The sequence below is a fragment of the Nesoenas mayeri genome, assembly GCF_963082525.1.
Source record: "Nesoenas mayeri genome assembly, chromosome: 4".
NCBI lineage: Eukaryota > Metazoa > Chordata > Aves > Columbiformes > Columbidae > Nesoenas > Nesoenas mayeri.
Window position 1 is genome coordinate 63,837,783 of NC_137540.1, and position 27,374 is coordinate 63,865,156.

At 43.0% G+C, this 27,374-nt stretch overlaps 1 protein-coding gene across 2 annotated transcripts; it reads left to right on the top strand.

Moving 5' to 3' along the window:
- Window positions 1–5,662: 5,662 nt before the first annotated feature.
- NSG1 (neuronal vesicle trafficking associated 1) lies at window positions 5,663–27,186 on the top strand (the record flags this gene model as incomplete). Of its 2 annotated transcripts, XM_080344400.1 has the most annotated exons (4): window positions 5,663–6,637; window positions 10,706–10,822; window positions 22,199–22,309; window positions 26,986–27,186. In XM_080344400.1, exons 1-4 carry the CDS (start codon window positions 6,509–6,511, stop codon window positions 27,184–27,186), a joined length of 558 nt encoding a protein of 185 aa, XP_080200526.1. In that variant the 5' UTR covers window positions 5,663–6,508. The 2 variants fall into 2 exon arrangements, with proteins under 2 accessions (XP_080200526.1, XP_080200527.1); XM_080344401.1 differs by lacking the exon at window positions 10,706–10,822.
- Between the last annotated feature and the right edge of the window lie 188 nt (window positions 27,187–27,374).

Here is a 27,374-nt window from a genome sequence, read left to right on the forward strand (position 1 = left end):
TGTGGTTTTATCCTGCGCTAGTAGCCACGCAGCTGTCTCCATCTGTCTGACTTTGCCGTGCATTTTTTGCATCTCCTTTGGTACATCCCTTAATCTGTGTTTCCCTGTTGCTGACTAAGATTATTGGCTTGTTAAAATGGACTAGTGGTTCATGAGCATTTATATAGAATAGAATCATAGAATCATTTCAGTTAGAAGACACCCTCAGGATCATCGAGTCCAACCATAACCTAGCTCTAGTACTAAACCATGTTCCTAAGAACCTCATCTAAATGCCTTCTACACACCCCCAGGGATGGTGACTCCACCACTTCCCTGGGCAGCCTGTTCCAATGCCTGACAACCCTTTCCATGAATATTTTTTTCCTAATATCCATTCTAAACCTCCTCTGGCACAACTTGAGGACATTTCCTCTTGTCGTACCAGTTGCTACTTGGGAGAAGAGACCAACCCCCCCCATGCTACAACCTCCTTTCAGGTAGTTGCAGACAGTGATAAGGTCTCCCCTCAGCCTCCTTTTCTCCAGGCAAAACAGCCCCAGCTCCCTCAGCTGCTCCTCATCACACTTGTGCTCCAGGCCCCTCACCAGCTTCATCACCCTCCTCTGCACTCTCTCTAGTACCTCAGTGTCCTTCTTATGATGAGGGGCCCAAAGCTGAACACAGGATTCAAGGTGGGGCCTCTCCAGTGTCAAGTATAGTGGCACATTTTCTTCCCTAGTCCTGCTGGCCACACTATTCCTGATACAAGCCTGGATGCTATTGGCCTTTTTGGCCACGTGGACACACTGCTGGCTCATGTTCAGACGGCTGAGAGAATGCTGTTCTTTCTTTGGTATTTGTAAGTGACCTCAGACACCGAAGAGATGGACCGCTTGATGCTTTAGGGTAAATAAACTGCTGGGACACCTGACAAGCAACAATAGGTAGTACTGCTTTACTTCAGCCAAGTTTGTCCCTTTTCATGAATGCTTATGTTGCACAAGCAATTGCTGCGTTGCACTGCATCAGCACTGTTCCTAATCCTGATTTGGAAACATCAACTGTTAACTTGACAAAGCATGACACATGGTATGTTCAAGTGTTTTCAGCTGCACCAACACAACAAATTGTAATGGCTCCAGAAGAGCCATTTCAGTTGATTGTGTCAATAAACTACAACCCACAAAGAAAAAGGCATGTGGCCAACCTGAACAAAGCATCCTCAAATCACAGATAATAGGTTAATGGTCAGAATTTTTGTCCTTCTTTTTAGAAAAAAGTATTTTTACAGGAAAAAAAACCCCTGTAATTTCTAGAGCTTTTGCCTGTGATGAATCAGAAGTCCAGCCCAATGGCACTTACCGTTTAGAGTATTTCCTTCATTTCCATGTGTAGAAGATGTGTGACTTTATTCTTCATACTTCCGCTTCAAAATGAGGACTTGGCATGTATTATCAGTTCAGGTCAAAAAACAGGCTGTCCTATGCAATTGGTCTTTCTCCAGCTTCTGTGAGACATAGGCCTACTGTTATTTAAGGAAGATTTCTGCATCATTTCCCGGACCAAGTGCCAGCAGACACAAGCTTAGCATTGCTTCCTATTTTTTCTCCATTAGTTAGTTCATTAGGAAGATCTACATCTGCTTGATGGAAGTGCAGATTTTCTGCTTTCACAGTTAGGCTGATGGTACACACAGTGAATTCTAACCTCACTGGGACCATTAAGGTTTTGGAGTAAGGAAATCAGGGTACAATCTGACTTAATGAGACTAGCTGCTAGGTCAGCAATTCTGTGTACTGCCTGCTTTTCCTGTTGCCCACATACCAGTCAAAACCCATGAGGAGCCATTGTGCTACCTCAGAGATCACTAACATTACATAAAGATTGCTGGCCATGACACTTAAGTGCCTCAGCAAGGATGTGCATTATTTGTTAAGCACCTGGAACCTGCTGAGTTAGTCTGTAGAAGGTACAGAGGAGAATGGTCGTTCCCAAAATTTACAATGCCCTGAATAACCAAAGCAAAGTGACCTACAGCAGGAGGCCTGGAGGAAAGAGGTGTGCTAGTCCTGAAGACACATTTCTTTTAAAATATTTTTCACATTGATATATACCATTTTGCATCCTCAAGGTAGCAACTCGTGACTAGGAAGCACACCAGTTTTCTTAGTCAGTTACTTCATTCTTGCTTCTAAAACCATCAGCAGCAAACTATAGTTGGTTATTTGATATCAGAAATTAAATCCTTTTAGCTGCTCATTTCACATACCTGGCAAATGGACACATGTTACTCACAGGTATTTGTGTGTGCGTATGTGTATGCACATGCACACACACAAGTGTTTTCTGTTATAGTATGTGAGGTGAAACGCACTTAAAATGAAACACAGTAAGCCAAGTATTTGTAGTAGTACAGAGTGGCAACAGTGCTTGACAAAATGCCATGTAAGGATTTTTCTGTAAAACCAGAGAACTGGATAAGACTATGACTAGTTTCCCCGTGTTCGTAAAATGCAGATTACAATTAAAGCAATGCACAGTGACAAAGAGAAGAATAACCTACACCATTGAAAGGCTATCCAAAATTCTCCTTTTGTCTACAAGGGACATTAAAACAGAGTACCCTGTGAATATGCTCAAATAACTGAAAAAATAAAAGCCTCACCAGTCAGCTGGGGAATTCACCTCCATGCATCTTAATCTGATGCTTCCTTAGGCACACACTTAATACACAATTGCCCATTGCTTTTGACCATCTTCAGCCAACAAAAGGACTCAAATGTAAAATCACAGAAGCTGTAGATGAAAGGACCTAGTCAGTCAATTTGTTAAACCATGTGCTGTGTTATTTTGGCTCCCTATAGTATACTGTCAAATATACTTCTGATCATCACATGGACTTTTGATGTCATTCGGATTCTGAGTGACTTTGGCTTCACACACAAATGAATGGATTACACTCATCCATCCGTGCGTTATTCATCTGTTCAGTTCAAGAACACTTGCTTGCAAGGCAAGAGTATTGCCAAAATTAAATAATTAAAGTGCTTCTTGTATTTTTTGAGAAACCCCTTCATTTCCACTTACGGGTCCAATTTTCTGTAGAAAATGAATAACATATTTTTTCTACTTAACACACCCAAGTATGATTTATGAAACGCTACTCAAGGAAGACAAGCTTATTTTACACTTTATTTACTTGGAACAGGACACTGACAGGAGAAATAAATGAGACAGACAAGCTGATCTATAGTCAGAGACATGACTTGCTTTATGCCACAGCCAGGAAGGGATTCTGGGCCTCTTGCACCACAGACCACTGACCTCAGGAAAAGAGATGGAATGCATTTTGGATTGGACAACACATACGAAATCAGTATGTATGGGGAGCTCATGACTGAGTGCCAGCCCTATCTGCCAGACACGGGGGTCAAATGCTCTGAATATGTAAGGCTGCAAAAATAAGGCATTGGGAGGTATAAAAATGCTGCTGCCCTTACAATACTCAGAGGTAAATTCACTATTTCACAGTCCACCTCTTCTCTATTAGTTAAGATCTTCAACAACAAAATCAGAACTGCTTGCTCAGTAATTGAGAGGCACATCAATCAATTTCTACCTTGAAAATGTTTTGTGTTGATTTGGGAGTATTCTACATTTGAAGTAAGCTATTCCATTGTGAGAATGTTTTAAAAATAAGTATTAGCTCACCATTTTCATCTTCCCGTATGTTTACTTACAGCCCATCACTCTCATCTTCCAGTATGTTTACTTGGCTGCTGCACAGGTAGTTATCTGGCCAGCAGTTTAACTAATTAAAGGCGTATGTCCCAGAACTGTGCTGATGACACTAGCATTATCAATGATGTTTATGACAAAAAAACAAAGCCAATGAAGGAAAATCCATTGTTCTGTGCCCTCTGAGAAAGGAGGGGGGAGGGGGGAAATCAATTTTTTGCCAAAGACAAAAACAGAAAGGAGATGACAGGAACCAGAGCATCTTTCTTAAAGAGACCAACCAAAAAATCAAATTATCATTTTAAACTGTGAGATTAAGATTTATTTTTATAGCCACAGGATGTTAAAGAGTCTTGAGTACATTTTTTTCATTACCTCTGCACCAGATTTGCTGAGATTCTCCTATGTGAAGTGGGTGAAATCATGACTCCTATGAAGTCAACAGGAGTTTCTCTAGTGACTGTAATTGAACTCAGGTTTTATTTGCACTCTTAACACCCATTGAAGGGCTTGCATGAGAGCCAAAATAATAATTAAAAAAAAGTAGATGGCTAACATTTTCAGATAAAATAAAATTCTTAGATTAAAAACAGTATTCACAAAAATAATGAGTTTTTTGAGATTTGAAAAAAAAAAAACAAAATAAAACAATCCCACCTTAGTTTTGCTATGCTCTGCATAGAAAAGACTAAATTTCCATTAAAGACACAAAATTCTGACTTGTAGGTGGAAGGGCTCACTGCTCTCTGGTATTCTCTATCTACAGACATTATGATCTTGCCCATTTTAGAATTAGCACAAACTCAGCCACCGATTACCAGTGTCTGATGGTTTTAAAAGCAAAGCAGGAAAGCCATGTCTGTAACATAGCCGTTCCTAGAATAAGAGCAGCTGTGATCAGGATGGTTTGACTTTTATCTGCAGTTCACATTTGCATCAGGACGGTTAAATATTTCTGTGGACAGACAGGTGAATCCCAAGCACGACCAAACCTTTAGTCCCTGCCCCTTGTGGAACCAAGAAAGATCTTGTTGGAATGGCAGAATAAACTAACCTGATCTGAGAGCAAGATAATTCGAAATAAGAATTGCAGTCGCTTTCACGTTCTTTATTCTAATTGTTAATACTTTACACCATTTTGTCAGTAATTTGTGCTCACTCAGAGCACAGACGGGAAACGAGGGGCTGCTCACGCTGCCCTTTGTGAGGAGGCTGGTTAGTGTTGAAGCACAGAACGGGCACAAGGCTGAGCACCCATCCCATCTCCTCTCCTCTCAAGGTCTGCCTGCCATCCAAGTCACTTGTTGCTCTCCCACAGCGGTTCTCCTTCCACACGCTGGAAAGCGATGCACCTGCAGATTACAAAGAAGCATGTTGGACGCCTTGGGTTATAGGAGACAGCACAGTGAACATGAATCATTCTTTATTTTTCCCCAAAACAGAGATCATAAGATGTCCTCTCCCACTCGGGCCGCAAAGCCCTGCAATACGCATCTACCTTCAAGTGACGCGAGCGCCGGCTCCGATATTCGCTTCCCCCCACCCCGTTTTACAGAGAGGAGACTCGGTCTCGCTGTCCTGACGAGCACGCTCGTTCTCTCCCTGCAGGAACGACTGAGGGAAACAAGGAGACGCGCTAAGGACGAAGCCAAACGACCGGTGCTGAACCCCCGGCTCCCCGTCGGCCAGGGGGTGAGGCCGGGGCCGGCTCTCCATCGCGGTTTCCCCGCCTGAGGTACCGAGACTGACTCCGCCGGGGCTCCCTTGGGGCGCGGGCAGCCCGGCCGGGAAGCCCTACCTCAGGGAGAAGGGGCTGCCGTGAGCAGCAGGGCGGCGGCCCCCCGCCGGTAGCGCAGGGCACGGACAAGCGCCGGCACCGTACCGGCCTCCGCCAGGGGAGGGGCGCGGAGGGCGGCGCGTCCCGTCCCCCCGCCGCCGCCTCCTCCTCCTCCTCCACCACCTGCTGCCGCTGCGCCAGTAGCCGGCTGGGGGGAGCCGCCCGCCTCATCCCCGCGGGGCCCCTTTGTGCTGCTGCTCCAGAGCTGCCCTCAGCCAGGCGGTGGCTGCGTCACGGCCCAGGCGCTGCGGCCGCCCAGAGTCCCCCCGCGGAGGCAGAGCCGCCACCTCGCTCCCCGCTCCGCCATTGCTGCGCGGGCCGCGGCCGAACGACGCCTCACCGCCCCCTGAGGAAGGGCCGGGAGCCGCGGCGGTGAGTGGTGGGGCCGCTGCCTCACACCTCGCCGGCCCTTGCGGAACGGCTGCGAGCCGTGGCGCATTTGCCCCTGTGAGGGGAGAGCCGTGGTGGGGCGCGACGGGAGGGAGGCGCGGAGGGTCCCCCGGCCACGACCCTGCTGCGGGGGCGGCGGGGCCGGGCGGGCGGCGAGAGGCCGGGGCGGGAGCGGTACCGGAGCCCTCCCTGCGGGGCTGAGGGGCGATGCCGCACCGGGGCCGTGCGGGAAGTCATCGCTCGGATCAGGCTAACGTGTCGGAATTTGGGGTGCTTTTGGTTTATTGGTGGTTTGTGTGGGTTTTTTTTCTCTTGCTTTTTTTTTTCTTTTTAACTTTGATAATAAAAGCGCTGTACATCGTTCTTATTCCCAAAACGCCAACATGTAACCGAGTCACAGAGACAAACGCCTTTTTTTTTTTTTTTTTTCCCGTTTCATAAGATATTTCGGGTTCCTCGGGCGCTGGGGAAAGGTCTGGTGCATCCCGAGTTTCTGACGTTTTGCATTTCTGTGCGTGTTTGGCTGTGCGTGCCTGCAGAAAATCCCTCTATCCTGGAAGAATGGTGAAACTGGGGAATAATTTCAGCGAGAAGAGCACAAAGCAGCCCCTTTTGGAGGATGGATTTGACACCATCCCCCTGATCACACCCCTGGATGTCAATCAGCTCCAGTTCCCACCTCCTGATAAGGTACAGTAGGCTTTAGTTTCCACCCTGGAGAATCACACCCAAATCTCAGGCAAACAACAAAAGAATAGGTTATGTGTAATGAGCGGCTTAGAAATGGCAAGAAATAGGGGGTGTTTCAGGGCATGCTGGTTCCCTCTGGGGAAAAAATTAACAGTTAAGCTGATGAAAACCCAGTAGAAGTGATTTGCATTATAAAGTAGTGGGAAACGTTAGCAATAAGCTACATTGCATATAAGCATATATAGATTTCATTGCTGCTGTATGAAATATATAAAGATACAGATGCAAGCATGAGGCTTCTCTAGGCTCTATTGTCATAGCCCTTCCTATTCTGTATCTTTCTTTTTTTGTATCTGGAAGGTACTGTGTATTTTCCATGAAGGACGTGGATTTTCCTTGTCCAGCAAATGCATCCCTAATGGGGGAATAAAGCACTGCTTTACTTCTCTGCAAGATGTACGTGTGCGGACTGGCCACAGAGAGAAAGAACTTCCATGATTTCTGTGTGCTTCAGTAGGAAATGAATGCTAGCCCCAGACAAGCTGAAATAATGAGATTAAAACAGGCCACTGAGTTTTCTCCTTGGCAATTTACTTAGTTCAAAACCCAGCAAATAGATGATTCAAATGCTCTGTAGCTGGAAGGGGACAGTTGAACGTGCTGCTTACAGGTTGGAAGGGAAATGTGCATCCTGCATTCTTCATTACGTGGCTTGATTACTAAGGATTTACTTTTAAGGATTTAGGAAGGTGATGTGATAGCCTGTAAATATGTTTATTCTCACAATATAGAATTCAGTAAGTGATATTACAGGTAAGGATACAGGTAAGGTAGTAGGATATTTTTTCAGATATTTCAGTACCCTGTTTTTTCAGTATCCTATTGTAGTAGGATGTTTACTTGCACATTTCTCACATACACATCTGGCAAACAAGCTTTGCAGTCTTTGGAACACACAAAATTTAACTGGAAAATGGTCAGTAGTATCTTCATGCTGATTTTTATTTTTGGCATTGTATCTCTCATGAGCTCAATTCTACTTCTAGATAAACTGACGGCTCAAAATAATTTGCATAATCTTATCTTGGGGTAAAGAATTTTAGCTTGTTAAATTTGCCTCGGTAGAGTGTTGCTTGTAGGCAATGCAAGTAAATTTGTGACCTCCATTTTAATTGCTATCAACATCATTCTGTGCTGTGTGTGGTGGCCGGTTGGCAGGCATAAATGCAATAAGCCATAACAGCTGTTAGAGAGCCTGAGGGTCCATTTTCTGCCCTCGGTTACATGGGTGTAAATGTTGTAACTGAGGGCAAAATTGCACCCAAAGGCTTTCAAACAAGTAAAGTCTTACTGTGTCTGATATGCCTGCCAACTGGTGACTGGATATAACCGATTACCAAGGCCTAAGGTCCAAAGGAATTTGTTACTGCACTGCTGAGCAAAAGTCTGAACAAGGGAGCTGTGTAGTAATGGGTTTAATTGGAGCAGAGCCTCTGTAGTGAACCCAGGAGGTTCTGTGCCAGCCTGATTGCTCCTGCTGGAGTGGGGCAGAACTCCTCCCACCTTCACAACATTTGCTTCGAACAGAAGTTCAACCAGAATGAAAGTACAACTAGACGAGAAGCTTAAATGAAAGAATATTTGCTTGGCTCTTCTACTCTTTCCACTATCTGTTTTTATATTAGCTTTCATTTCCTTTTGCAGACATAGAGGGGAAAAGAACCATCATGTATTTATTGGTCCTATTGGCTTCTTTCTGTAACTGCCTGGTTAGTCATGTCAGTGTGTCTTCACTGGTTGCTGCAGACTCAAAGGCAATAGCACAGCAACTGATGTGAGGAAAAGAAACAGTATCAAGTCAGGACTGACACACAGATCAAATTGTGAAGTAGGAAGACACTCATGTATAATGAATAAGGAGTACATACTTCATATATCTGTGCTTATTATTCACTTACAAGGCTCCAGCATGGCAGTGAAGCATAACTTCTTGAACAGTAGTGACTGCAGCACTGAGAATTTGATGATTTTGACAGCTTCTAAATTAAAGGGATGAACTGATTTAAATTCCCATTTAGGTATGTTAAACAAAAGAAGACATTACATAACCAAGCAGTTAGAACTGTATGTTCAGTGTCAGCTGAATGTGATTTGAGATTATGCAACATAAAGGGGGAAGAGGAGAAGTAAAATATTAAAAACCATTCCAGAATCTTCAGACAGCTTATTTCCATGCTGCTGTTTAGCAATCATGAAGTTATATAGTTATAATCGTTACCTTATTAATTCTAGCTGAAATAAGTTTAGAGACTATGTCCTGCATGTATGTGTATAATGCTGTAAAAGTGTCTAATAAGCTTTGTTGTACTGAGTCTGGGTACAGTTACACATTCTAGATACCCTTTCACAGGGAAGTGAGGGGAACCCAAAGCTTTAATTTCAGTACCTGTCTACCTGTGAATATCACAATCTTAATTTCAGAATAATGTAGTTGCTATCGATACCATGGGTTCACAGTATCACACTATGTGTGGGATTGGAAGGGACCTCAAAAGATCATCTAGTCCAATCCCCCTGCCGGAGCAGGAACACCTAGGTGAGGTCGCACAGGAACATGTCCAGGCGGGTTTTGAATGTCTCCAGAGAAGGAGACTCCACAACCCCCCTGGGCAGCCTGTTCCAGTGTCTGTCACCCTTACTGAGAAGTTTTTTCTCAAATTTAAGTGGAACCTCTTGTGTTCCAGCTTGATCCCATTACCCCTTGTCCTATTATTGTTTGCCACCGAGAAGAGCCTGGCTCCATCCTCGTGGCATTCACCCTTTATATATTTATAAACATTAATAAGGTCACCCCTCAGTCTCCTCTTCTCCAAACTAAAGACCCCCAGCTCCCTCAGCCTTTCCTCATAAGGGAGATGCTCCACTCCCTTCATCATCTTTGTTGCCCTGTGCTGGACCCTCTCCAGCAGTTCCCTGTCCTTCTGGAACTGAGGGGCTCAGAACTGGACACAATATTCCAGGTGTGGTCTCACCAGGGCACAGTAGAGGGGAAGGAGGACCTCTCTCGATCTACTAACCACCCCCCTTCTAATACACCCCAGGATAAATCTGTTTCTAAAACTTTAAAAAGGTCTAGATATTTATTCTTTGGAACAACAGAGAAATTTGAGCAAATCTTAATAGCACTGTCAGTACGATAAACTGCACCCTACCTTGAGAGTGATACTTTGATAGACATGATGAAAAAATGTAGAAGACAAAAATGAGGCAAATAGGTTAGGTATGTGAAAATGTTGTGCAGTTAGAATGCCTAGGAGAGCACTAGCAATATGATTGACATCATGAATATTTTAGGAATACAGGTAAGGTGCTAAATAGTGTAGGTGGGGGCAATAGCTCATAGCAAGGAATAAAATCAAGTTAAAGAGCCTTGGGTGTTTCAAGAAATCTCATTAACACAAGCATTTGTCTGCGTCTTGCTGTTTGCAGCTGATAATTCGTAAGTTAGATGTTAAAAATAAGAGTGCCAAGAGCTTTAGTCTAGCACATAGTGCATAGCACCTGGGCGGGTCATTTGACTTTTAAACTCAAAATCCTGCTGTCAGAGAACATGGCTGCTGGTGGCATCATCATCTGCTAGATTTCTATAGACACTCTTTGATAGCAGTCTCATCCTATTGGTCTCCAGTTGGAAATCCCATTAGTGGGATCTCCTGAAGCAAATGGAGGTGGCTGTTTTCAAACAAAGTGGGAAGCTTCATGGTTTGGATTTGAACTAAGTAGATGCTTGCTTAGTATAGCAGCACAGGACCACCGCAGCTGAAAAAAATGAACAAGTATTCCCGTAGTTCCATCAAAACCACTTTGAGGGATAATTTTGTTGATGATTACTGTGCAGGAAAAACAACTAACAGCTTACAGCTTCCAAAGAAGGATTAGACAGAGTGGGGGAAAAAGAATACTGTGCTAGATGCACTTGTAAGCAGGTAAAATAAGAGTTATTGAATAAATAAGATTCCTGTGGTTAGTTTCAGCTGACAGCTTTTTTTTTTTTTATTTTTTTTAAAGGTTGTGGTCAAAACGAAAACAGAATATGAACCTGATCGCAAGAAAGGAAAGTTCCGTACTCCTAAAATAGCTGAATTCACAATCAGCATCACTGAAGGGGTTTCAGAAAGATTTAAGGTAAGCGGTGCTATCTGAAGACATTAATGACTTGGTTGTGCTCACAGAAGTGCTTAAAATCAGTTGCTGATGGGAGTCAAAAGTGGCTATAACTAACAGAGTGGCTGTTGGGGATATATATGGACATGAAAAAAAATTCAACCTTGCAGTAGTTCAGTATTTGGCAATTAGAAGCAAAAGCAAATATCGCAGCGTTATTGCTGTAACCTCTCACTGGCAGATGAATTCAGAAGGCACTTCTGTCAGTGTGTGGGTTTCAGAATGTGGCTGGCTAGGGTCTGTGGGCTGCACACAGGTAGCTCTCAAGGCATGGATAAAGCTCCCGTTAGGGTTTTAAGGACTCAAACCACAGGAGTATTTGTTTTCTTTTTGGCTTTTTATTTTTCCTCATGGCCAAACCATTCTCTTAAAAGCACTGTCATTGTTGATGATATATTTTCTTATAGTTAAATGTATGACTTGGCAGCTCAGGAAGGTATACCAGAGCTTTTTGCTATCAGTGTTCATGGTCCAGTTGTATCTTACGGCTTGGTGACCACTGTTAATGGCAGATGGCAGTTCAGCAAGAATCTGACTTACATTTACTCTTTAATTTCTAGACCCCTGTTACTCCCTTCAGTAGTCCCAGAGGAAAGCTGAGAGCTTAACTGGTCCAAGGATTTAATTCCTTTCCCCCTTCTCACTGAATGGTAGGTTTTCTTGCTCCGTAAGTAAAGCAAAGCAGGGAGGTTGATACTTCAGCTCATGCTTTCCTACCTGTTCTCCTAACAAAGGAAGACTACAGCTCTTCAGTGCAGCTAATTTGGCATCTTACCTAAGGATGCCAAAGCATTTTTAAACAGCAGGAAACCACACTGTTCAGTGCACAAGTACAAAGACATTTGGAAAGCCTAACGTTTAGCATGAAGGAAAAATACAGAGTTACAGTAAATATGTGGAGTCTCTTTATATTGTACACTTATAACCTCTGCTTTGTGGTAGGAGTTTTAGGGCATACCCAAAGCTTCTAGTTCTGTTGTACCTGTTCTAAAAGCTGCCCAGGCCCAAGGCTACCCTTGGAAGACTGTGTACAGCTCTCTGTGGAGTTGAAGCATGCTGAACAAACAATGTGAAGGCTCTAGGATGGTTAGATGCTTTAGGCTACATTTGCAAAGGAACTTTTCAGATTGTTGCCAGGACAAATGTTTTAAGTGCAGGTCACCTGGTGGAGTCTTCAGCCATACAGTGGAGCATGTGGGTCCCTAGTGAGCTGTGTGGGGAAGCACCCCAGATGCTAGTAAGGGATGTTAGGGAGTCTGGCAGGGGTTTACTAAGGAGGTGAGAAAGCCAGTTCCAGTTTTTCTATTCCCTGATTTGGAGCAAGGACATCCCATCCCTTAGGGGAGATGCTACATTCCGACTGATGTTCTGTCTTTCTCCTCCTGGCACCATGGTACCAGTCCTTGAGAGTAATCCCCTTCTTCTCAGGTGAGGCTTGTGCATGTTATACTGTTGTGTAAGGTGCAGATGGACAGCTCAGAAAAAGGAGGTCTTAGCTCTGTCTTTTATGTGTGTCCTGGCCACACTAAGGTGATCCAAAAATGCTTACTACATAGTAGAACAGCAAGGGGAGAAAGTGGTTAGTTTGAGTATCGTGCTAGGACTTCAGTTCCAAGCAACTGAGCAGAACCTATACCTGAACAATTCTGCACTTACCCACCAGCTGTAAGTACTAAGGGATTTCATTGCTTGAACATCAAATTGTAGATGAGGAAGGGTTTTGAACACGCATCTGAATGTTTTGCACATCTCTTTGTAGATCTGGGTTCTTTCTGTCTTTTTTGGAAGAGCTGAGCAAATGAGACCTTGCTGAACAACAAATACACAGCTCGTGCTGTTGGGTACTCTTTTCTAATTTGTGTAGCTGAACAGTTAGAAGCCTGAGCATTTTTGCATTGCATTTTTATGTACCTTTGGATGGCATACTTAAATAAAATGTCTTTTAGATATTACTTTATGATGATCGCTCTGGGATTAATCTCATACTACAGGGTTGCTAGGTTTTGCTGCTAGGTAACTACTGCATCAGAGAGAGGTTTCAGTAAGATTCGGTATCTCTTGGGAATTGCAGGGTGATTCACGCTAGCTTTAAGTCTAGGCTTCTGAAGAAGAGTGTGGGGGTTGATCAATCAGGAAAATCGTGGTTCAGTTAATTGAAAACAATAGTTTAATGCAGAACATCCAGGTCCTAAAAATGTCCCTTAATCTCTATATAGCAATTTTAGAATTGAATTACCCTGCTTGCAACATTTTAAAGAGAACTGACTGGTTTTCCAGAAGGGATGATTGTCATATTCACCACTTCCAGTAGTAAATATTGCATTAATAATTGATGAAATTTCATAAATATGTAGATGAAAAGTACTGATATTGTGAGGTTTTCTCCTGGGTCCTTATTAATTGTGAACCATCATGTTAACTGCTGCTGTTGATTCTGAGAGAGTAAAAGGATATTTGTTTGAAAATTAAATATTTGCTGTAATTATGAAATGCATTATTTAACTGGTGAGATATTGACTTTGGCTTGTGTTCATGAAAAAAGCTTCAGATGCCATTTTAATGACTTTAATAATGTACATCACCGATGCATAAGCTTGCCACAAGACACAGCCCAAATGTTGTGCTAAAAATAAAAAAAGTCAGTCAGTCATATTTACAGATAATTCACATGTGTATTCTAAGATGTGCTTCTTAAGTAAGGACAAAGCAGATTGCATTTTTGGGATTCAGCAGTGCAGATCATCTAAAGCTGTTCTTCCTGAGAAATTATACATTATAACAAATGAAACAGCTCCAGCATGTGCGTATGTCATGTAGATCATTTGGTGTTTTAGCAGCTGGCTGAATAAGAAATTATAAAACATATTTTCTGCATTCAATCCACATTACCACAGTTATTACAACAGAGCTGAGTATGTTTACAAAGAAAACTGCAAGTATAATTTTCCTGTATGAAGCTACATTCTGAATTCAAATCAGAATATGTCAGAAGAACGTGAAGACTTCCTGATTCTGAGAACCCTGTTGTCTTAATTTATTTGTATAGCACTAACCACACCAAAGATGATGTGATTTTTTTCACTGAAGATTATTTTTCCTTGAGAAATAGAAGTTGTGCTTTTGTTTTTTGAACAGTATAAGCTAATGGGTGGAGTTGGTCCTTCACATCTGGAAAGCAACTTTGAACGAGGCAGCTTTGTCTCTCCTGTCCACTGTACAGAACAACACAACATGGCTGGAGGTGTCATTTCAAAGCAGTCTAGTGAATCAGGACATAGGAAGCTATTGTGGGAGAAAATTGATGGTATCAGTTACCCAAGGCCAAACCTTTGCCTCCACCATTGGCAGAGCAGTGGGATTTTGTAGTGGATGTCTGTTCTTACACCCGTTGAACTGGGCTACGGTTGACAGTTGTGCACAAACACAGCCGTTTAAAAAATGTTTGCAGTATCAAAGCATGAGATATTTTTCTGTCTTTGGGGAAACCTGAATAAAGAACATTCAGAAGTATTTTGAAAACAAACACCTGTGTTTCCAAATAAATTTCAAGCCCTTAAATAAACCCAGGCTGTGGTATGCCTTAAACCCTTTGGTTCTATTCAAAGGCAATTCAGTTCTTCAGACTTTATCCTTGACATTTCTATATATGTTGAAGTGCAGTGCCAAAGCCTCAAGCTTATTTCTGTGGTAAGACCATATGGTGCAAGCCATGTGCTATCAAAGTAGCAAGCAGTTGTTGAAGTGTCTCCATGAGGTTATGGAAAAGGAAGCGAGATTTCCTTTCAAAATCAGTTCTTGCAGTTTTACCTGGCCATTTTAAGGCTGAAAAAAAATGTATGCAGCTTACATTTAAATATTCCATTTTTGGTCTGTCTTAAAGAGGTATCCTTTAAAACGTGTTTCTGCCTCAAGACTTGTTTGCCTGTTGTTCTTGGTAATGTCAATGGTTATTATTGCTGTAAAAATAATCAGAGACAAGGAAAATACTTCTCAGGTTCTATGTGATTACTCTGTGTGTTGAGTACCTCTTTGCTCCCCCTTACAGAGTCTGTTAGGTGCGTGAGATGTCAGCTGATTCCTGCACAGGATATGGCTTCTTTCAGTATATTCTGTGTCTGTCATGTAGTGCTGACAGGTACTTACTGCCATGAGTAGTCCTGTTTTCTTCAGTAGAACTACTCACAGGATTAAAGTTGCTCACAAGTATAAGCATTTGCCTGGCTTTGATTTCTTCCTTTATTACTTCAAGAAAAAATAGAAGAGATTCTTCTTTCAATATAACTGCTATTTTAAAACAGTTGATGTAAGGGAAAGCTCTGCATGGCAACTGTCGTTTTTCCATTTTTAAAAAAAGTTTGATAATTCCCTGATACGACATTGTCAGTCCTCCTGCTAAATTTTTGGCTAAAAGGAATTATTTTGCAGTTGAAGCTGGAAGATTTAAGTAAAGTGGATGGCTAACAGCAGCTCCCCTGCTCTGCTTTAGGTGTCCTCTGCCATTGTATCCATTCAAAATCCTTTTCTTGGAGCAGAACCAGGGACACTAGTGACACGGAACATATTTTGGGTCTCTCCAGATGTAACACATAGCCTATCCTCTTCCGTAGTAACCTTTCCAGCCTTTCTCTTGGCCTCAGTAATATTGTCTGGGTTGGTATGGGAAGGTAACAATTTCTTAGGGCCACAGGGTTTCTTGAACTTCTTCCTCACATCTCTATAGTTAAAAAAACTAATATATGGTGCTGTGTGGTGGAAGATGGGAATGCTGTCGTGAACAGCTGTGTTAAGCCACAGTGCTAGACTCTCAAGGCCACTGCCTTGTTAACCTGTTTTTGTCTAACAGTATCTCCCTTAGGTGTCATTAATTGACTCCCTTGCAGGCTGGTTCTTTTCTCTTGCAGTGTTGCTGTTAATAAGCACTGGGTCTGTAGCTTCTTTTTACTTACTGTCTTTCATGAATCTGTCTGCCTTTCTAGCTGCTCCTGCCAGTCATCTCCAGGTAAGCATCCAAGCCAGTTCTCCTTTCCTCTTCGTTATCTCTGAGAAGGACAGTCTTCTGATTTCTGCTGTTTTTTCTGTACAGTCTACCCCAAAACTATCATCATTGAGCACAGAGGTTTGATGGGAATGTCCTGATGAAGAAGATGAGTTTAATAGATAGATACCAGTCATATAGCTAAACATGGCATGTAATGCTGGAAATACTGTCCTGAAATGAGGCACCTGGTTGTCTTTTGAGTCACTGGTCATCTTGTATATGTATTTATGTTCCCATGGTGTGCGTGGGAAATTTACCAAGTTGTTCTGTGCAATTCAGGTTGCTCTGTGAATGAATTAGTCAAGTGTTGCATCTATAGATGGGAATGTTCCTTTTTTTTCTTTCATGTTGCCATTTACTTCAAATCGAACGTCTCATATTCCTTCAGTGCACTGTTTCAGATGTATCTTTCATGTAAACTTCTAGGGATAGGCCCAGAAATAATTTTTGAAAAGCAGGAATGTTAGGGGAAGTGGAGAGCTGATTTCAGTGTTCTCTAGCACACTGGCAGAGGGCATTGTGTAGCTGGAGATGCAGGATTTTAGTGGAGAGAGGTGAAATGGAGGTCACGGCCATTTGCAGGGAAGTCAGTGTGATGTTTTACAAATTCTAGTCTGTGAGATGTAGCTATACTCAATCTATTGTAATTACAGTCTGCTTGCCTAAAATTCTCTTGGAGTTTAAACTGGATCGCAATAATCTTAATTTCCTGTCCTAAATGGTTGTGCAGAGTTGCTGTATTTCATCCCAGAGGGCTTTGCATTTCATACTGGTGAGCAAAGCATAAATTGGTTGTAAATCACTTCAGATGAAAGGTGCTCTGTAAATGTATGTCTTTGCTCTTTTTGTTTGGTGCTAGCACTAAATCTGTGCCCAGCACTTCACAGGCAAATCAGAAATGAAAGTTGTGTTCTCAAGAAGCTGCAATTCAAATAGATAATGCACAGATGTAGAGCAGAGATGAGATGTGACCAAGTGTCAGTGATTGAGTAGTGAAAATTACTGCATGTCTTGTTAGTTCCACTTTAGTTCCACTTCTCATCATAACAGGAATGTTCCTCGGTGGGTTTGTGTGCTGAAAGGTGCGTGATGGAAGGAAAAGCATGAAGGAAGGTGGTGCAGACCAGCACACTGAGAGTGGGCTAATAAAATAATTTCCATCAAGAGGAGGAGGCAGGATGGGAAAGGTGGAGATTGAAGGCAGAGGGAAAACAGATGGCATCTGGGCTTTAGTGGGACAGTGGGATACAGGCAAAATGGAAGAAGATGGAGCCAAGAGGAGCAAAATGGGAAGACTTGTGGATGCCTTGAAAAACAGGGCTTGTAATTTGCTCAGAAAGGGACAGGAGCCAGAAAGGGATTTGAAGAGAAGTAGGCGCGGTTGGTGCAATTGATAATTCTGCTGTAATATTCTGGCTTGATTAAAAGGGGAGCATAATAAATGTTAATGAAGTGAGGAGGGAGGAGACTGCAGTAGCAAGGCAGAGGAAAAATAGCTTGCAGTGTTCTGCTGCTGTAGCAAAGCAGGATGGATAGATTGGGAAGATGTAACAGGTTGTGATGGTAAGGCTTTATCACGAGCTGTTTACATGTTAGTGTAGTTGTCAGATCTGGTGAGTTTCGGCTAAATGCTTACCATCTGAAGACAGGTGTTTTTGCTGTGAGTACACTTAGTTCATTCATTAGTCATCTCTCATTCTGATTACTGTAATGGCTTCTGGCTAGACATTGTCCTTCTTCTGCTCTTCACTTTCAATCTATTAAAAAATCTGCCACATACATAATATCTTGTCATCTTTTCTGTTCATATAGTTTTGTTGCCAGATCCCTTTAAAACCAGCTTGAAAGGACACTCTCAAGATGAAAACAAAACTACACTTTGACTTCCTAGTTAAAAGAAACGGTTGTTTGTGCTATCTTGTAGTTAGCTCATAACAAGTATTTTAAAAGCCCATCACTCCTGTGGTGTGACAGGCACCTTGGAATTCTGCAGGATGCAGATGACTGTGAATGATCATAGTAATTCAGAAGACTCCTGCTCCCACTGTGTGTGGTCCTGCGCTCAGCCACCTGGCTGCCACGAGAAGACATTCAAGATTTTCTTCTAGAAGGATGGAGAGTGCTGCTTGTGTGTGCATTGCATCCTCTCCTACCTTGAATGAGGAGGGCAAGCTGCTGCCAGTGCCCCAGTACAGAGAAGAGAAGAACTTTTGTTTATAGTGAGTGTGCAAAGTTGCCCTCAAAGAGAGCAATAAAGTAACATGGTAGCGCTTGTGGTCTAGAGCAGCTTGTTGCTCTCACTCTTGCTGTGGTTTTATTTCTGAAAGGCATCTGGGAGGAGAGGGCTCAAGGTGAGGCAGGGAGGTAGGGCTGTGCTGTGTTACCCGCAGGGGAATCTGACTGCTCCAAGGTCAAGAGTGAACCTGGGGATCTGACAATTGTGGACCATCAGTGGGTTATTATGAGAGTGGAGGAAAAAGGCTGTTAGAAGGAAGAGAAGGATTTTGAGCTTATAAAGGAGAAGTGGGTTGAATTAACAGGTGATTGGGATCACATTGGAATCCAGTGAGGGATTTATTTCGTCTGTGTCATTTTCATGTGCAACTGTCCTTTATCTGAATTGAAGTTACTTGTATCCTGAAGTATGGTAAGAGAAGGGAGCTTTTCTTCTAATAGAAAGGAGACAAGAGCTTACTTGATTAGGGATTTGCAAATGGAGTGTGATTGCAAATTATTGGAGATAATGAGAATAAAAATTTACATGTTAATACTGAAATTAATAACATTAGGAAATACAGTGAGAAAAAAAATTCCATGAGAATGATGAAGGAGCCCTGACAGCATTTCCCAGTGTTTTACTGTGTGGCAACGGAAGAACCATGCTGGACATGAACGAGCAGTGAGAAGTCACAGCTCCATGCAGGTCACTGAAACAGGTAAATGCTCCATGTCGCAGCAAGTCTGCCCTGAGGCTATGGATCTGCAACTTGCCAGGCTCCAGCAATCTGCACAACACTGGGCTTTTGACCTCTTTAAGAAAATAATTACTTTCCAAAACAGTTTCAGAGCCTTGTAGGGAGTGATCCTGCAGTGATTGTGGAAATGCAAATATTTTTCTATCGTCTAATTGGCCTCAGCTACAAAATAGCTTGTTAGCTTTGCAGTATGTTCCTGAGGCCCCATTTGTATGTCAAAATGGTTATGACTGGGAAATAATGTTATAATTCTACTATTCCCTTGCTAGCATGATGGCCAGGGAATATGGTTGAAAAATATTCTCAAGTCTCAAAGCATTTTAAAGCATTTTAAACTGCTACACCTATCTGTGGAGGAGACAGATGTGAGCTGAGTCGATCTGTACCATAGCAATTGTTTGCTTGGTGTCTGTGTCCCATGTCACAAGCCTGTACTCCTAGAGAGAGCAGCTCTTCTGCAAGGCTGTGTACAATATATCTTGTAGGGTGTGGGAAGCCTCAGCAATAATTCCATCTGGATTTTATCTTTTTCTGTCCCCACTTCCTAGTCTCTCTTGTCTGTTTCTTCTCTCAGGGAGAGAGCAATGACTGCCAGAGCAGAAGGAACGGGATAGCATACACTATGAGTCTGTGAGAAGTGAATGACCCAAAACCTACAACTTGGACAGGGCCGTGTGTGTGTTGCAGAGCTGCTGGGCAGGCTGAGGAGTGCTCCCTCCTTTCTGGTTCCTTATGCTCCACCACTGCTCAGTGCAGTTGGAGCTCTGTTGGAGGAGAAGGCCTCGAGCCCGTGGCCCCCCAGGCCTGCAGGGCTGTGTCCTGCGCAGGGGCATGGGCATGGTCTGTGGGGCAGGTGGACCCTGGGCAGGGTGAGACTGGCAGTGTGTGGGACTTGTCAGCAAGGGGTTAGGGAGGTGGGACAAGGAGCCCCAAGGGGAACTGCAGACTTTGGGAGAAATGTCAGTTTTTCTAGAGCCTGGTGTTCAAGGAGAGTTTTGGTGGGACAAGAGAGAATGAGGCTTGTTACAATTATGGGAAGGGGAAAACACTGGAAGATGGGACGTGAGGTTTGTGCCAAGCCAGAGAGGATGAAGGGCCTTGTGTGTGGGTGAGATAGGTGAGAAAATATGGGAAGGGGCCCCAGAGAACTGTAGAAAAGGGAGAGGCCTCATTGAAAACACGTGAGAAGGGCTGAGCTGGGGCATGGCTTGGCCAGGATGGGAGAGGGTTATGTTGTTCATTATTAAACTGGGCCACAGAGAGTGACCAGAAAGGAAAATGTACTTTATCTCTTGGATTCATGGGGGATATACTGAGACATGGGACATGTGAGCACAAAATATGAGGTTAGCAAGACAAGAGCAATCTATTCCTGTTAACCTTTGTGTATGCAAACGAGTAATAAATGTGGGAAAAGACTAATTGGATTTGAAAATTGATGTCAGTGTGAGGTTTTTGGAGGGTGATTAAGAATATTATTTTTTTGTTGTAATCCAGTGACTGTTCTGAGCAACTGAAGATGTTGCTATTAACCAGAAAGGTCCTTTGCTTCATGTCTCATTTGTATTGGCATTTTTACAGTAATATCTACATTTCTTCTCCTAAATTATGTTCTGATCTGTGGTTCTCCCTGCCTCTCTTTCATCCCTCCTTTTTTTTTTTTTTCTTATTTTCCATCTAACAAAAATCCTTATAAATCCTTGGTTTCAGCAGCACCCGATACTCTCCAACCTTGTTTCAGCAAGGAAATTCAGCACTCACTGTTACCTGCCCATGGTCAAGTTTGCTTCCCCAGTATAAGTCCCTACAAGTTCATTTCCGTCCTCAGTGTATTCACTGCTGCACATAGTTTGCAGTGTTGCAAATCCTATTAGTTCTGGGGTTTATGATAAAGGGGGAGTGTGTGGTGGTGGTTTTTCACCAAGAGGCAAAGCTACAATTTCTTTTTGCTTCTCAAATACGATTATTCTTGTTTGCATAATTGACACTGATGTGCCTAAGTTCCTTTTTTTAGGAGGTGTATATAGCTGGCTTAGTCATCTTCCTTCAAAATTTTCATCATATTATACTTTGTTTAAATTAATTAATTGCATTATCGTGTTTGTTTCTGTTTATTACTGTTCCTTATGCTGTAGCACATGTTGGCTTCTTTCTAACTGGCCCAAAAAAACCCCTCAACCACTCTTACTCTGTAATCTCCTTGAGCTACTTATTTGTCTATCAGTAGAAGCTTTAGAATAATAAAAACACACATCTGACACACTCCCCCAAGTAGTGAATGCTATTTGCTCAGCTCACACCTTCCACAAAAATGAGTCTGAATTAGGGAGCTTTGCAGTGTAACTGCTAGGCCTAAATTCTGTGTTTCCTCATGTGAATGGGTGAGGTAATTCTAGAGATACTTGTCTCTTGTCTCACCTGAAAGGCTGCTGGTCTGCAGCTGCTCAGGGTTTATTCCTGGGACAGGTTAGCTTGATCCTGGCAGTGATTTCAGATCAAGCTGAAGGTGTGTCTTGGGTTTTCTACCAGCCCAAATTCAGGACCAGAGAGGTACCTCAGGGCACGGTGAAAAGTCACTGCCCTGTCGTGCATCTGTAACAGCTTCTCTGTGGCTGCTGCGGGGGGAGTTGGAACAGAATTCCTTGCAGCTTGCCCTCTGGTGAACATGCTGTATTCCCTCGTGGGCTGGCCAGTGAGCTGCTCCTGTACAGCCTCTGTGTGATGATGAGCTGTTTCAACCTATAAATTAAGGAGCATTGAGCAACCAAGCGTGCAGACTGCTGGTATAACTATCCATACATTTATAGCAGGTGCAATGAACTTTCATCCTGACGAGCAGGCAGACATTACTTTCTCCTTGCCTTTGTAGAGTCACCTTGGTATAATCTGGATGCCACCTGTGCTAACTTACTGTCACCTGGCTCCATTCCTGGACAGGCGCAGGGAGAACAAGTGTGCTTATCAGCTGACACAAGCTGCACTTACATCGTCCAAATACTGAGAAAGCAGGGGACCCAAACTACCTGAGTGTGTCCTTCTGGCTTCACATGTGCGCTGAACAGGAGCGCAACCAAAGCCAGCCTTGCAGGGCGGAGGCAATGGGCCGCTCACCAGATCATCTGCCGCCTTCTCCGAGGAAGAGGAGGCAGAAGCACTGACGTGCTGCTTCTCTATTCTCCCTCAATAACTAAGAAGCTGGTTTTATCCTTTGCCTCATTTTACTGTGGAGTGCATTCATAGCTGGCTTCTGCTGCCTACAGTAACAAACAGCAATACAATAAGCAGTGCATTACTAACATGAGCATGTTTTATTTTTCCTTACAGGTAACTGTGCTGGTCCTTTTTGCCCTTGCGTTCTTAACATGTGTTGTATTTCTGGTAGTCTACAAGGTTTACAAGTATGATCATACCTGTCCAGAAGGATTTGTTTTCAAGGTAAACTGCATACCTATTCTAGAAAAATACAACACTGTAATATTCTCTGTGTTTTTTTCTGCATAACCTTGATTAAGTCATGCTGTATTGCATAGAAATTTGTATTTCTTTTCATAGGTTAGTGTACTTCCTGCTATGTTTCTTTCTGCTTAATTTATAATTGAGGTTGTACTATTACACAGTTTTCATAATGTTGTTATTTTGCTAATGCTTTAAACATTGAAAATATAGCAGAAGTCCCAGCACCAGTGTCCTTCAAAGCTACTGCATCTGCAGTTGTCTGGACGAAGCGCTCTTTTATTGGGTCTTACGGTTTAATGTTGCTTGTTCCTCTAAATTCATGTCTCTTAGGAAAGAAGGGAATGATAAAACCTGGAGGAAAAAAAAATACTCTTGAATATGTGTCAAAGAAACAGTAGAGTGATGTTCTCATTAAGAGTAGCAGAGTTACCTTAGGGTTATTTTTGTAGAAAGAACTTTGTGTTCTAGAACAGTGATCTCCAGGCCCTACTGCCACAGGCCAAAAGTGATGCCAGAAAGGGTAAAACGATGGGGCTCACTTCGTTCGTGCGAGATGGTCCTGCTGGCTCCTCAGCTGTGACCTGGGCTGACAGTCAGGAAGGTAACATTGATTTCTCAGTTGTAAATTTAGCAGAGTTGAGCTTGGCTGTAATTAGATAAGAAAAGTAGCAGTGATGATGGCATTCTTCCCTCTAATTTTTAAAGAATATTTAGTTGTGTAATGAATCAAATGAGTACCTGGTATGATCTTCAAAAGGACTGAAGATGGAGTGGCTGCCTCAGCACTTCTTAACGATCCTGTTCTGGACTCTTGACTCTGTCACTTCAGGCACATAAATATCTCACAAGAATCTAGTCCAAAGTTACAATCAGTGCTGCGCTGCTGGATTCTCTTAGCTCCAAGCATTCAGTTTTAGGTTACTGCTTTCCCTTGGGTCAAGGGCAAAAGATGCTGTGGTTAGAACATTTGGTTGCAACTGGGGAGATGCAGCTTTTGGTTCTGCTGTTTGTTTTTTTTTTTGTGTTAGACAAGCACTGAAACCCCCTGTGCTCATGGGACAGTAGTCTTTTTTTTTTTAATAAGTTCTCTCTTGGCTTTGAGCAATTTGGGATATGGACGGGGCAGTTAACGTGCTCCTGTCTTTAGTCTAGTGACAGTCTGCTGCTTCTGCTTCATTTCATACCATGTTGTCCCCTCCTTTGAGTTGCAGCCTTCTGGATTATTTTATCCTTTCTTCCCAGTGTCACAAACACGTAACGGGAGGACAGTTTCTTACCTGTATTTAAGTTTCACTGTGAAGAGGATCAGGTTGCGTTTTTCTCCTTAGGGCCCTGTGTTTGAGAAAGAAGTCGGGCAGAATGTCCTGTCACTTCGTTTTTAAGGTGCAGCAACACACAGGGCCGCGCTCCTGGTACTCTCTCCCCGTGCTGGGTTTTGTGGAGGCTGTTTCCAAAGTGCTTGATGGCATAATGCCAGGAGGCACAGCGTCTTTGGTCATGTCACTCTTGAGAGTTTTACAGGATAAATATGTTAGCAAATGACACAAGGCCTGAAACTAGCAGGGCTGACATGAATTTCTATTTGTTGCCTTTACATCTCTTTTTTTACGGGGGGGGAGAATCTGTAATATGTCATGGCATAGCTTGGCACAGATGTCTCTAGAGATGAAGAAGTCTGTCACCCTGTGACCAGTGTCTCCGTGGACTGGCTTCATGCCATGTTCTGTGGCCTGGATGTCCCCTGGCTTTGGATGCTGATGTGATTTCCTGGTGTAGGGCAGAGGTGTCCCCTGCCCCAGGAGCCCTGGTGCCATCAGAATCGCTGCACACAGGCTGAGCTCCTGCAGCTGTGTCTCACACTCACTCTCCTCTCCTTTGATCCTCTCATACATGGAGCAGTTCTAAAGGTGTTGGTGTTTTCAGCCTTTTCTGCTGTCTTGTGCATCCAGAGCTTGAAGGTGTGCTTAAAAAGGTGCTTATTTGCCTTTGGATAGCAATCTTAAACTGCTCAAGCCTCAATTATGTGCTTGCTCAGGCTTTCTGACACAGCCCCAGTGCTGGAGTTTCCTCAAAGACCAGAGTGCACTTAGATCCTGGAGGAGTTTTTCCAGGGCTTCACTGTGCTCCATGCTGCATCTCTTACTCTTCAGCTTTCCTTGCCAAAGCACCTGTGCTCTGTCAGACTCATGGACAGTGCAACGAAGTGGTTTGCTTGCATTAAAGACAACACTGTCATCTATTAAGTTTGGAATTACTGACCCAGCAAAGTTAATGTGACTGAAGATACTATTTATAAGTAAATACCACTGGGGTCTTTATGTCAAAGGAGCAAAAGGAGTCCTCTTAATACAGATATAGACTGGCAACCAGGATTTACTCAGGCATCCAGAGCCTTAACCTATAACTAATTTCTGGAACAAAATGGTTGTGAGGGAAACAAGAGACTGGCAACTCACTCAGGAGCTTCCCAGTTTTATCTCATGACTTTCCTTATGACTTCTCTCACCTGGGAACCACGGGAACAAATAAAAAGGATGGAGAGGAATGTTCTGTGTAAGCTGAAGGTCTCAGGCAAGTGGCAGGATGAGGGCTGGCTCCAGTTTCCATTGCTTGGTCACTCCCAAGTGCTGCATGGCTTGCCTTGGGTAGGGGCTGATCAAAGGGGCTCTCCTTGGGCAGCACAAAGGGAGCAGTGAGTCAAAGGGGAGGTTTCTCCTGTGTTTTCTAGAAGGATGAAACCCCAGGAGCAAAAACGCAGTCAAGATGGAAACTCTGCTGTGTGTTTCTTGAGGCTCTTCTGTCAGATGTTGTGCCTGTTTGCGACTACAAAAAATAACATTACTGAGTCATTTTGCCTGTTACAAAGCAAACTGCTTTGAAAACCAATACAAGATTCTGTGGCATTTTTTTTTGGACTGGCAGTAATCTTGGCTTGTCTTCAGCACTAATAATTATATTTGCTTGAATTTCCTTGGCAGATTTCGTAAGTCAATGGATAGTGTTCCTTTCTCCATTTAAAATATTTAGAATTGTGACTATATCCCATGACTGGGTGAGGTAATCACTAGGAAGATGGCTGTGTCTGCGTATTTCTTAGTCATTTTACCACGTCAGAAGTAGTGTCAGTTATCCTAGATAAAGCACAGATAACACTTCCGGAAGATAGCATGGTTGGCGTAGTTGAACATGCATATCAAACAACTCTATCCCATATTCCCGGATTATTTTTTTTAAATCTAGGTTCCAATCTTGCAGCCGGCACGTACGATGATTATGACCACAGGGAAACCTCCATTGACTTAAGCAGGCACTTAAATAGGCACAAGTGTCAGCTTAGCTGGGGTTAAATCCCATCTGCTCTGTAGTGCTGCTTCAAGCAAAACTGCGAGGGAGGATTTGTCCTGGCTGCTGAGTTCACAAAACATAATGAACTGAACCTGGCTGGGGGTGGTAACTTTGGGCGCTGTTGTGAGTCTGACACACGTGGAGGCCTCTGTCACACAGCAGGTGGGGACCCATGGGCTGGGAACTCCATGGGAGGACAGTTGGTCTTGTGACAGCGACTTTTCCCTCAGCGAACTGCCACGAGATCACGTTTGCCAGGGGCAGGCGGGTTCATCAGGCTGCCTGTAGGCCTGTTTTGACAAGTCTTCTTTTCCTCCATACCTTTGGGTGATTTATTTTTTTTCACTCTAACATTTTTAGGATGCAAAATTTGTATTAAGCCAGGACTGCCTGTTGGATCTTCCCCCAGTCATTTTTTGCCTCATTATTTAAACCATTTGAAACTATTGTTACTGGTGCTTATTTATGCCACTTTTTTTTTTCCTTCTTCCTTTTTTCCCCTCCCTTTTTTCCTCTTTTTTTTTTTTTTGACAAAGACAAGCCAACCGAAAACTAAATGTGAGATAAGATTGAGATAAATGTGAGATAAATGTATTTACTACGGGGGTGTTTGACTCTGTAAATCAGGTAATTCTCTTTGAAAAGCTCTGAGCATCCAGCACTTTCTACATAGTGCTGTTAAACTGTGGGAAATTAAATAATGTAGTCCCACAGCTAAAGGTAGATTTTTAAAAGCCTGCTGTTTGCTACATCTCTCTGACAAACAAGAGTGAAGTATTTTGCATGTGTGTGCACACTGGTGCACAAGCTTGGCCACCCACAGTGTTTTCCCTGTGTGTCTCATTTACTGGGCTATAAAACTGTTCGTACCTTGGCACCAGTAGATCGGTATTAGTTTGTTTCTCAGATGGAAAACACTGTATTGAAGGGCCTGGAGCTCTAATGGTAGAGCGCAGAAATCTGTAATAGTAGCCCAAACAGTCAGAACGAGGTGGGGAGGAAAAAGCAGCAAAATATGGCTTGAACTAGAGATTGAGGACTTCTAAAAATAATTTTTGGCAAGCGTGTTTCTTGTATGTTAATTATTCTGGCACATGAACCCAGATTGGTCTTCCTGGCAAACACATGAGTAGTTTAAGGCTTGCAGGGTAGAACATTTGGAACGCAGTAGGACAATGCTGTAGTTAATTGCTGTGTGTTGCATCTTGACTCAAAGTGAATATTGGCTTAGGCTAAAGGGAAAAAAACTAACCCACTTTTGGTGTGTGTGGGACCGTATCTGTAATCTATGTGATGGATTTTCTTTTCAGAATAATCAATGCATTCCAGCTGGGTTGGAAAACTACTACTCTGAACAAGACTCCAGCGCTCGAGGGAAATTTTACACGGTCATAAACCACTACAACCTGGCCAAACAAACCATCACGCGCTCAGTGTCCCCGTGGATGACGGTACTGTCAGAGGAGAAACTATCTGAACAGGAGACTGAAGCCGCTGAGAAATCAGCTTAGTATGATAAGCTAATTATTAACACTATGTCATTTGAGGGTAACTAAGGGACTTTAAGGAAATTTTCATTCAATATAATTCTGGATAATTTAGAGGTTACTCATGTTTATGGTGCAATTGCTTCTGTTTGCTGATACTGCTTTGCAAACAAACAAAAAAACCAAAAAGACCAAAACAAAAACTTGCTGCA